Raw genomic sequence first — 12,309 nt, forward strand, 5'->3', positions numbered from 1 at the left:
TATAGATAATTTAAGGCTATCTGCAAAAGGAAAGTGACTCGCGTTAATTCAAACAGACAAAAAGATGTAATTTCAGAAACACAGAAAGAAAGACTGGTTAGAGAAGTCTTTAACAAGAGACGTTTTTTATGTTTTTGTACACCCCTGACTAACTGAGCTCTTTAATAGTGATGTAACGCTGTCTTTTGTATACCGAGGAAGAAACCACCTAGGTGCTACAAAGTGGTATTTATGCCGTTCTGTGTTTTTAAAGTGCTCAGGCGGCATTTGTAAGATGAATACAAACCGAGGTGCTATCTGGACCAAAGCAGTTGCGAAATGCAGATTGAATGCCGAGTGTGAATTCAAATGCGCGCTGCAGTCAGACTGCAGTCAGGAAATATCTTGCATAAGGTGGGTCTATAAGAGCATGCACAACTCTAAATTTTGATATTTACAGCAAGCGCTCTGCACAAGCAAAATAAAAAAAACGTGCCACTTATGACACACTTCCCTCATATCTCCACCCACACAGGCTCCTGATATTAGGAAAAACACACTGTCAGCGCTGACCTGAGTGTGAAAGCTTCAACCGTTTTGCTGAGGACACCCAACTTTGAGCCCGTGCCTGGGTCACTAATTCCAACCCAGAGCCACTGATTCTTCATAAGAGCTCTCTGGCCCCGCACACGTCTCTAGGGCCTTAAAGTTCATCGTCTATCCTTTCCCGAACCTCACCCGTGGATTTATCTCCATATTATCCTGATATAATGCATACATGTTTATTGGCAGAGGTCTGAGTCGTAAATAAGACATGACAAGGAAAAACCGTCCACTGTTATACTAATATCTAATGGCATCCATGCAGGGAGTTCTCGCATCTCTCCAGACCGCCCGGCCTGCTTTAGGGAAGGTGTCTGGATGGACCCCCCTCTCTACGCCTCTTATTGACGGATGAGCAGGTCTCCGCTGGCAGCTTTACGTGGAGGGTGATTGACTTCAAGCATAACAACAGTATAATTGAAGGATGGAAGGCTGTAATATGGAGTCTTCAGAGACGCTGTTCTGCTAGAGTCGGTTTTGTCAGGCCAGGTTATTAAGTCTTTACAAGGAGGATGAGGAGAGAAGGACAGAGAGAGGGGAGGGAGAGAGAGAGAGAGAGAGAGAGAGAGAGAGAGAGAGAGAGAGAGAGAGAGAGAGAGAGGGAACAATAATGTCCACCATGTTTAATAATCGAATATAAATTGTGTAATGAAAAAATGTAAGTGAGCTTTTTATAGAAAGTCAGAACGATTCTTATGAGAAAATGAAACACATTTATCAATACATATATACTATTACACATCATTTTCTTTCCGTCCCCCAACCACTCAACCGCACACATTGGATTGTGGCAAATTATAAGCTTCATACCATACACTGCTTGATCTATTTTTCGGAACAGATCAAAGAGATAAAAGCGTCCGCACTTTGGCATGCATTTCCTGTATTGAGGTTTAGAAACATAACCAGTGTCCATTCAGCCCAGTAAAAGCATGATTCCTGTTGCCTCGGGCTGAAGAGTCTTACTGGAAGACTACTGGACTGTAATACAGAGACAGTTATGTGCAACGCATTCGCCAGACGAATGACTCGACGCTGCGGTTTCCGTGCTCGTCCCGTGACGCGTGTCAAATCTGACAAGAAATGCCCGAGGCGGCTCGTTTGAGGCAGGGAAAACAAAGCAGGGTTTGATTAAAAAAGGAAAATTATTATTAAAAATAGACGTTTTACAGATAAAAGAGACACTTGAGAGTGTGTTTACAGTCTTGGTTTGGGCAAGAGATGCTGGAGGGTGAGCCGAGGCGTAATGATGCGTTGTCAAAAGGGGAACGTGGAGCGACACAGACAGCAATTGGCTCCCGAATGTTTACTACTTGGGAGACATTTCATTCAACTGACTGCAGCTGGATCTCAACTGTCTCAGGACTGATATAATTAGGCGCTGAAGAAAGAGATACTGTAGGTGGGGAATAGATTGAAGTGCAGTGTGCGCGGAGACAAAGATAGTCATTGACACAGCGCTAGAACGCCCTGGCACAGAGAACAGAGGGTAGCGAGCTGGCACGGAGTGATAGATCCATAATTAGAGCTGTTTGAGTATGTGCACGCATTGGTGGCGTTCAGTCGGGTGGAAGATGAAACGGCTAATTCTCTCTACAGCTCTTGCCGTGTTTGCTGGATGATTACTGAGGCTTCCCTGCAACCCTTTTTTTCGCTTTTGCCTGCCTTCCCACCGCCACGGGCAAATACGCTCTTGCCTACCTTTCTGCTCCACACGCTCTCTCACCTCAGCTGCTTCTTTCCCTTTCCTTATCTGTTTGTTTTCTCTCATTCCCCTGCCGTGCTGGTCTTTTCTTTTGCGAGCTCCTGTCCTCCAACCCTGTTCTAAATGATTTTTACCTCGGAGTTTCTCCCCGAGGGCCTTGAGGAAGCAAGAGAGGTCGTCGTGCGGTTCTGATCTCAGATCCAAATCCACCTCCTCACAATCTGCAGCTCGACTTGCCAAAGCTGCCGGTTGTGCCTGTCAATTAACATCTTAATAAGATGGTGGAGAGTTCAGCGGATCGATTAATTCCTTTTTACCACACCTCCTTCTTCTCTGGCGCTCGCTTGCATCTCATCCACCTCTACTTTTGCGCTGTACTTCAATATTCTTTCTGTTTATTAGAGCAAGCGTTGGTACTAGGACTGTCAAACGATTAATCGTGATTAATCGCATCCAGAACAAAAGTTTGTGTTTACATAATATATGTCTGTGTACAGTGCATATTAATTTAGCATTTCTAAAAACACACACATACATGCATATATTTAAGAAAAAAATATAATATAAAAATCAATAAACATTTATATCCAAGTTAAATTATTGGTTAATATAAATAAATGCATGAAAATATTTCCTAAGTATGTATTAATCTATGTGTATGTGTTTATAAATACAAAATTAATATGCACACATATATTATGTAAACACAACTTTTTTTCTGGATGCGATTAATCACGATTAATCGTTTGACAGCCCTAGTTGGTACAGTCGAATGTTTGGACACACTGAACTGTTCCTTGTTTTTAACATTTTTCCATTGGATTCCCATGTTCATGCTTCTTGGCAGATGCTTCTAGAAAAGCATTTTTGTGAATCTACAGTAAGTGTAAATGCAGTCATCATAACTTTAAATGTAATATTTAATATATAAATTATACTTATAAGAAATTCTGTCTGACCTAATTGATCCGCTCATCCCGTCGTGTTCTATTATTCAAAACCACGCCACGGATTTAACATAACTCGCTTTTAACGCACAGTAAAAGGAACTTTGCATTTCCTACAAAGCTGTGAAAGCCAAGCCAAAGCAGAGGGTTTTCACTAAAGTGTTGTGAACGTCTGGGTCAGGCCGATGCGTTTAGTCATGCAGCGTTACGCCAGAGGCCACGAGTGAGATATGAAACACAGACACAGCCAGACACTGACAGGATTTACCACTAGCCTTAGCATGCACACTGTAGCCAGAAAGAAATAAAGACACATATCATCTATATCACTGGTTCCCCACCAAGCGTTACATATACCCCAGGGGTCGTTGCGTGGGATCTGCTTTATTAACGTTTATTAACCGTAAAGTAAAACTATTAGGGCTGTCAAAAGATGAATGACAATTAATTCTGTGATTTTCTTTTCGTAATTAGCGGCTTAACACATTTGGGTACTTTTTATGGAAAGAAAACAAAAAGTCACATTGAGCCGTGAGAATAACCATATGTGCACATAATGAGCAGAACATATGTGAATATATATTATCTAAAGAAAGAAAGAGGTCGGAACTTTGTTGAATCTGTTTATCCACCCACAGTATGGACTTTTTAATTTAAATTTGTATTAATAAGCATTTTAATCACATTACCCATAATGCTATTCAGATTTAATGACATTCATAGACACTGTTATCTAGTATAATATTACAAAAGATACATGAGCTTTACTAATGGGGCTGTTGGGGTCAAAACAAAACAAAATCAAAAAAATGGTTGGAAAACACTGTTCTAAATAACCGAACTAAAACATGCATATTGTTTTTTATGGTGCAAAACAACACATTCTGATCTAAATGACCAAGCAAACCAACTGAGAAATGAATAAAACAACTTATATTTTCATTTTGTCATCATGCATAATTCCTATGTTGTCGTTGTTTAACAAATGTGTCACATATTGAAAGATGGTGAAATAACAAAACAGACAGCTCAGGAGGACCCGTCAGATATTTAAATGTGAGAGACTGTGAATGGCAGACGCGCTGTTGTTCAATCTTGGCAAAGACAACAGTCTGATGCCATGTCACGCTTTGTTTGGTGTCCGCGGACTCTTCATCGGTGGTCTCGAACGCTAAAGTGCATACTGAAACGAAGCTCTGACCGCAGGGGGGCTTCTCACTTCCCCAACCAACCCGGATTATTCAGATCACCCTCAGCAATCCCTTAATTGGTATAAAACACAAAAAATCATCTGCGGAAGGTCAGCGCTAAAGGTCATCTCATTTCTCTGTGTGAAGTTGACTCGTCGGAGTCTGCTCTGTGGATTTGCAAGGTAAACATCCACAGTCATTAATTCTAAGCCGACCCGAGTTGGGAAACGAATGCGAGACCTCCGGTACGCCGGGTTAATGAAACCCAAATGAAACTCGTTAGCCGGACAAAACATCTGCCTTAAAACAAAAATCAAACAAAAACATCCAGTGGAAATGTCATTAACGTGTGCTAATATTCGGTCGCGGCTTTGCGTGCGAGTCGCTGGGCACACAATAGGGAATCCTAATATTAACCCGGTCAATATTGACTGCGTAGCCATTTGATAATTGAAACGCCAAATGCTGGTGGCCCCAGAAACACTGTGATAAGAGATGTTAATGAATGCTAAACGATGAGGCTACGGATTTGTTTAGCTAAAACGCGTCGCCTTGGGAGGCAGGTGTCCTAGTCGTTCATTACTCTTTTCGAAGCTAAGCACATCATATATGCACGCTAGCTGCCGAATTCTCTTCAAACATGTGACGTAAGAGCCACATCACAGACCCTCGGGGGGAGATTAAAGATCCAACCTCAATGATTCAACCCACTCCATCATCTCTCTAAGAGTTTGTATGGGTTCGGCTCCATAAAAGAAAGCCGATTACAGAGCTTTTAATTACTCTAACAGGCCTGTGGTGGCCTCAAGGCATGCGTGTAGTGCCAATATTATTGATAATTTACACCGAATAAAATGTTGGTGGGAATCCAGACAGAATTATTAGTGTTTTAATGAAAATTAAGTCTGATTCAAAGCGATCAGATGTGCAGAAAGCAAATGACGCCACATAATCGGGAAATGACCCGAACCGCACCTCTGCACCATTCAACTCAATTAAGTGCAATTGAGAACGATGAAAGCCAATTACGAATCCCGGCCTCCGGAGTGTGTGGCCAATCAGGAGCGACTCACCTCTGGCTGTTTGACCCGACCCTCCTGGAAAGAGCAGCTGCTGGGGTCGTGGGTGCAGGTGTGCCGGTATTTGCACCAGTGGCACTGGTAGGGGCTTCCGACACAGGACAGACACCTGAGGGAGGTAACGGGTGCTGATTAATGTAGTTTGCTTGAGTCTTGCTGAAAACAAGTGGGGATGTTCCACTAAGGTTGAGAGGTAATGGTTTTAGTGAGAGTTGACAGTCAAAATGCTTTATAGGGACAGTTCAACCAAAAATGAAAATTCTGTCATCATTTTCTCACAATCGAGTTGTTCCAAATCTGTATAAATTTCTTTGTTCTAATGAACACAGAGAAAGATATTTGTAAGAATGCTTGTAACCAAACAGTTCTTGGCCACTATTGACTACCATAGTAGGAAAAATTGCTTTATAAATTTCTTTTGTTGAACACAAAAGATGATATTTTGAAGAATGTAGGAAAGCAAACAGTTCTGGGGCACTTTTGACTACCATTGTCACTTTTCCTACTATGGTAGTCAATGGTGGCCAAGAACTGTTTGGTTACAAGCATTCTTCCAAATATCTTTCTCTGTGTTCATTAGAACAAAGAAATTTATAGAGATTTGGAACAACTCGAGTGTGAGTAAATGAAGACAGAATTTTTATTTCTGTTCAACTGTCCCTTTAATGACAAACAACATCATTAACAGGGATGTAGATGCTATAAAACGAATGATATGGATGATGAGTAAATAATGATAAAATGTACATTTTTGGGTAAACTGTCCCTTTAAACAAACAAAAAGGTACTCACGACTTGTGGACACTGCAGTTGTAGAAGACGAAGCTAGTGTTAGCGAAAGCTAGCCCCGTCTCCTTTGACTTGAGGTAGAGCTGCACAATTTGATGGTCACCTAGGAAGGGAGGAGGGTGTAAGTGATGCAAATTGTTACTGGGTTGTACAGAGATCGTATAATGGAGATAAAGTCAAAGCAATTTCCATTTAAACAATGCTATTTCAAGAGTCTCTTATCGCTGCTTCCCATCGCTGTGACAAAGGCGTCGAATTTGCTGAGGTGAAAGAAACAATACAGCCTGTGACTGGTTGGAGATAGTTAGCTTCCTCACCAGCTGATGTTAAACTTTTGTCAATCGCAACACAAGTACTGAATCGCAGGCACATTTCAACCTAGCGCTTGTTTAATCATTATTCTGACAATATATTCATCACAACATACGCAGATGACATCAGCATCGTAACTGAGTTTTATTAAAAGCGATTTAAATAAAAAATGTAATATGCAGAGACAAATCATTCCAAAAAAACCTTTCATTTCTAGGACAGAGAGAGAAAACTGAAGAAAGAACCTGTATGAGTTAATGGAAACGTGGCACAAAAGTGCCCATCTTCAGCATATTTTTGTCTGAGCTAATGAAGAAGCTCATGTTTAATTCAACAAGACGGACACGACATCTCCCCTCTCAAAGGAAAATCATACTTTCTCTCTCTCGCTCTCTCTCCATGTCTCTCCTTTTCTCACATACTTCTCCTTTTTCTCCCCTTCCCTGTTGCGTGCTGTTTCTTCAACAAAGAGCGAATCATTCATCAATCACTATAAAGTGTGCCTGACATTGAATCTGTCCTAATTAGCTCACCTAAATGTTACCTTGATGGCTGTTATCTCAGGAGTGTGTGTGTAGGCCCCCTGCCACCCTCTGCAGAGTGTGTCCCCCTTTAATGAGTCACTCAGGACATATGCGGTTACCATGACGCCATGAACACGAGCCAGTTTATAAATGACCTTCTTTCTCTCAATCTTTCCCTTCCTCTCTCTCTCTCTCTCTCTCTCTCTCTCTCTCTGTGTGTGATTCACAAATACATAAACGTTAATCCACTTTATTGTTTTTAATGATGCACCCCACTATGAGGGGTTAAAGAAATGCTCCAAATACTAACTCAAGCCCGAGGCTCACACAATAGTGTACATATCCAGTAGTAGAGGAGTGTGTGTGTGTGTAGATGTGTTGCGCCAATTCAGAACGCCGGGCCCCTGCAGACCGAGCCGACCTGTAATTTCATGGTGGCCTGACTACCGTCACATCTCCAATGAGACTTACATGCATCATTATTCACACGCCTCGTAGTAAATCTACCCACACGCACGTCTGCGGCGGCCCCCAAAATCCACTGATTTGCCGCATAGTGGCCGCTTACCAAATTAAATTGAAGGTGCTTTCGATAGTAGACGTGTATTTTTGGTGTTTTGCAGTCTATGAAGTAAGTACAGATGAGTAGTCCCCCGTTTCTGCGCAACTGCGCATCTTCATTATCCTCACGCCGGGCTAACCGACCATGTCGGCTGGAGAACGGAGACGAACAGAATCGCTGAACGGCAAGCGCAAAATAAGAAAGGAAGAGAAAGACGACGATAAAGCGTTCTCTCTTGAACAATCATTTCTCTCTCTTATCTGCAGGAGTGAACGTTGTCAAAACCATTTTCAGCCCGAGCTGATAGAGTGAAGAGCGTCATCGGTTCTGGAGATCCAATCCAATCACTTTACTCGAAAAACCTCTCAAATCTCTCTGCCAATGGAAGCGTGAGAGAGAGAGACAGATGAGGCAGCAGGAGACAGAATGCCAACCTGTCTCCCTCTTGACGACCTTTATTCACTCAATTACAAAACAAGTCCTGCGGCAAAAGTCAACAGCTGTAGGCAACGTCATGAGCATGTAAACTCGCGTCTCTTCTTAGGTGTTTACATTTCTCACGCTCTCTCTCTCTTTTTAGTCGGTCTTCCTCTCTTTTTAGCTCTTGTTGGTATAAGTGGAGGTTCTCTAGAGGAGGAAGAAAATCCAACCATCCAGCAATTCTAATTAAAAACCTGTCTTATTCTCAGCCTAATCCTCAGTCCCCAACAGTAAATTCAGCAGAGTTTTGCTAAAACTCTGTGTTACCGGTATATTGGTGTCAGTGTGACTTCATACCTTGGTCTACGACAATGCGTGGAACTTCCTTTTCAGCGGGAGAGCTGCAGGTGATGCGATTGCCCTCGACCAGACCGTCCATCTCCGCCAGGTCCTCAAAGGTGCAGTTGACCCCCGCAGAAAGTTCTGGCACATTATGGGCCTCCAGGACGAGCTGTTAGGGACAAAGGGAACAATACAAAGTTACATAAGAAAAAGCAATAAAGGACAGAACATATATGTGTATTTTTAAATAATACACCAACTAGCCGTCTAGTGTGCCCGCATGTCAAATCTGAAACTGAACTCACAGTGTTTGTGCACAAAATAAACTTGTTTCAGCAATATCGTGCTGCCGGTCCTAAAATTGCTGTAATGTACATATTTTCTTACATCTGCGATTTGAGAAAGAGAAGGAAGTCTGCACATTTCACACATGGGAAATCTCAACGCGACTGCAGACATCAAGACATCTCAGAAAACACACGCGCGCGGCCATTCTATAAATATCCCAGCTGCGCGGCGAAATCAGGCCATTGAACCGGCGGTCACATATCTCCTAAATTTCCTGGAGGAGAATGTCCAGATACATCAAGAGACTTCGCTCAGCTATCAGTCAGCCTGCACTGACTCTAATGTGTTTCACCGAACACAAGAGGCTGGAAAATCGAGCGGCAAAGAGGGAGAGGGAATTGAGAGAGAGAGAGGGCTGTGGGGTGAGAGTTTTTATTCCCTTTCTTCTCCCTTTCTTCTTTATGACTCTCTTCTGGAGAGCTCTCTCTATTTCTCGCTGTGTGTCCTCTCCATCTCTGTTACCCACTATGCCCTCCGGCTCTGAAAACCTCGAGTCCGGCTCTGAGGCGCACGTGGTCGTATGAAGGGTGACATGGAAAGAGAGAAGACCAAAGAAACTGAACAGACTTAAGCATACAGTTAACCCCAAAATGAAAATTCTTTCATCATTTACTCACCCTGATGTCAAACCTGTATGACTTTCATTCCTACGAAGAACACAGAAGATATTTTGAAGAATGTTGGCAACCAAACAACATGGGCCCCCATTGACTTTCATAGTATGAACAAAACCACTGAGACATTTCTCAAAATATCCTCTTTTGTGTTGCACAGAAGAAAGTCATATACAGGTTTTGAATGACATGAGAGTGAATGAATGATGACAGAAATGGTATTTTTAGACACTATCCTAATACAAAATGCACACGATAAAGCAATAAAGATATCGGAGGAGAGAATAATAAAGTTGTATGAAAGAAAGAAAGATGGGGCAGTTTAAAAATCCACCGAGACTCTCTCTCTGTTAAGTTGACTCAGTTGGCGGAAGCGTTCGGTAACGCTCTGCAGTGGCATCAGGGGAGGTGAAGTGGATAAAATCGGAATATCCACACTAATGGGAAGTCACGGCCTTGCATGGAGCTTCCCTGCTCCGGCTGCTCCCAGCATTACATTTGTGATACGGGCCGAAACAGCCTTTACTCAACAGAACGGCTGACCGGGGCTGTTTTTAGATTGCTGTTTAATGAAAAGCCAGGGACATGTAGCAGACACTCTTCTCTCATCTCGCCCCCTCTCTCGCCACATCCCGCTTTCCCATTAAGGTTCAGGATGCACAGGTGGACGGCGGCGCCACTCTGGGATTTAATTTATTTTTCCTTTTAGAGCGGGATGCAGAGAGAATTTCTCCAATTACATTTCCAGCAGCGGCGAACGGACTTGATGAATATGAAAATCATTCCGCGCGGTGACGAGAGGGACCCCGCAAACAAACAAAAAGAGGGCCTCTTGTGGCACAGGGTACGACAGGGGGAATACGGTCTACTTGATTACCTCAACAGAAGAATGCGATGAGACGGCATACTCTCGCAGACTTCGGATGCTGATGCGAGTTTCTAATTACGCTACGGGATTTGCGAGGAGGAGTAAACGGAGCTGCCGTCGTACCCCCGGAGACCCAGAGCACTCCGAGACTCTATTTATTGTCCTCAAGTTGTACTTTAAAAAGTGCGCTGATAAAATCAATCTACATTTAAATGAATTCTGAGAGCACCTATATATGAAAATTCAGTCATGACAACTATTTCCTTCTTGGGTATAATGTGCTCCACTCATCAGAGCCTGTGTATTATCTAAAATAATTTGCTGAGGTAAATGCATGAAGTAATTTGTTCAAGAGCAGTTTCAGAAAGACCTATTCCTAGTAGGGGCAGTAGGGTCGTACTGCGAGTTACAGCACATCAAGGCTTATGGAGAAAAGGTATTATACACGAACAAGTAACAGTCTGTTTCTTTAGATGAGAAACTTGTTTCAGTCGTATGTGATTATAGCGCTGATGGAATAAAAGAGCTTTGTGCTTATCTCCTCAAACAAATATTTAATAATGAAAAAAGGTCAAGAACTAGCGTGGAAGCCTTTGGTGTGTTTCTGTGTACCGTCCGCAATCTTCTGCATTCCAGATGTGCTGTTTTCCTGAAGATATTTTTAGTTTGCAGGGTTAAACTCTGTCTCTGATGTCATGATGTCAACTGATGTCAATCGGGTCATTCATAACCTTACTTATTTTATAAAATATATAATTATATCATATTTACGTGGTTGTTCCTGCTAGAAGACCCCCATTCACCCAAAAAAGGCATACTTGTTTTACCTGCCAGTGGTAAAACCAATGAATACATTTTAGTGAAAGAAGTTTATTTTTCTTTGCGCACTGGCAGATAATTTTGCCTGTTTTAAGCATAAACTCACATAATATTCAATCTCTTTTATAGAAAAAAAGACTAAACATCTTGTCATCAGTCATTTTGGTCAAGTAAATGTATCTTAATTTAATATTTCTTAGACATGTGCGCTGGAAAACATTTTTTTTGCAATAAATTCGTATAACAATTTCATTTAGGTGACACTAATGGTGTGGAAAAAATGCTTTTCCCCACATTTCATTGTGACATTTGTGATATTCCTCTTCCACGAAGATGCCTTATAACATAGGAATGATAGCTGACTGTTCAATGACGATAAACCCGGCTACTACTGAATCTCCAGACATCTGCTTTCATTGGTTGCCTAGATACCATCCACACATGCTCTTAATGAAATATACACTCACACACAGTGTGGTAAAACACAGCTTCAAATAATGAGTGGTTTCATTTTTATCAAACACATCTAGGTCCCACAGAAACCATATCCCTGGTGAGCACAGATCTTGTTTTTTATACTGACATGAGAATAGTTCATTAGCTCTGGTAGTGGTGGTTTTGGGCCCAGAATACAGATCCTGAATCAGCTGAAAGAGCAGCTCCTCCAGTAGAGACGTTAATCTGATATAAGGGCTCAGAGGAGGTGCTGGATTACAAGAGGATAAGGTCTGAAACCATGGCCAGCTTTGATGGATTTTAAACTCACACGCGCACACACGCACACGCGCACACGCACACGCACACACACACACACACACACACACACACACACACACACACACACACACACACACACACATAAGCGTGCACAAAGGACGGGCAAGTGTAAGAGTCAGCATTGAGTTGCAATCAGTCTACACAAAACACAACCGGTAGTAAACGTTACTGTGCACAGTGATATGCACATCTGATCTATGATCTCGTGGTAACAAAACACATGTGTGTGTCATTGAATCGACATGAACGTGTGCTACGGTCGAGCTGCATGACGTGTCTTCGTAAACGCATCAGTGCAACAGGCAGATCCATAAAGGCTGAACTTACACGAGCATGATCACATTAATGATGGAGGCAGAACAGCAATAGGCTCCATAACCGAATTAGCGGAGGCTAATGTCAATATATCCAACGTTTGGCTTTATCCTCAA

At 42.3% G+C, this 12,309-nt stretch overlaps 1 protein-coding gene across 1 annotated transcript in view; it reads right to left on the reverse strand.

Moving 5' to 3' along the window:
- The window catches only part of plxna4 (plexin A4), a 195,584-nt gene that overhangs the window by 45,537 nt on the left and 137,738 nt on the right, over positions 1-12,309 (reverse strand). The window contains exons 7-9 of the mRNA XM_057324159.1: positions 8,468-8,621; positions 6,296-6,395; positions 5,498-5,612 (exon numbers count right to left, since the gene is read on the reverse strand). Coding sequence (XP_057180142.1) covers positions 5,498-5,612; positions 6,296-6,395; positions 8,468-8,621 — 369 coding nt within the window. The remainder of the gene's footprint in view (positions 1-5,497; positions 5,613-6,295; positions 6,396-8,467; positions 8,622-12,309) is intronic.

Source organism: Triplophysa rosa, linkage group LG24, assembly GCF_024868665.1.
Source record: "Triplophysa rosa linkage group LG24, Trosa_1v2, whole genome shotgun sequence".
In the NCBI taxonomy this organism is placed as follows: Eukaryota; Metazoa; Chordata; class Actinopteri; order Cypriniformes; family Nemacheilidae; genus Triplophysa; species Triplophysa rosa.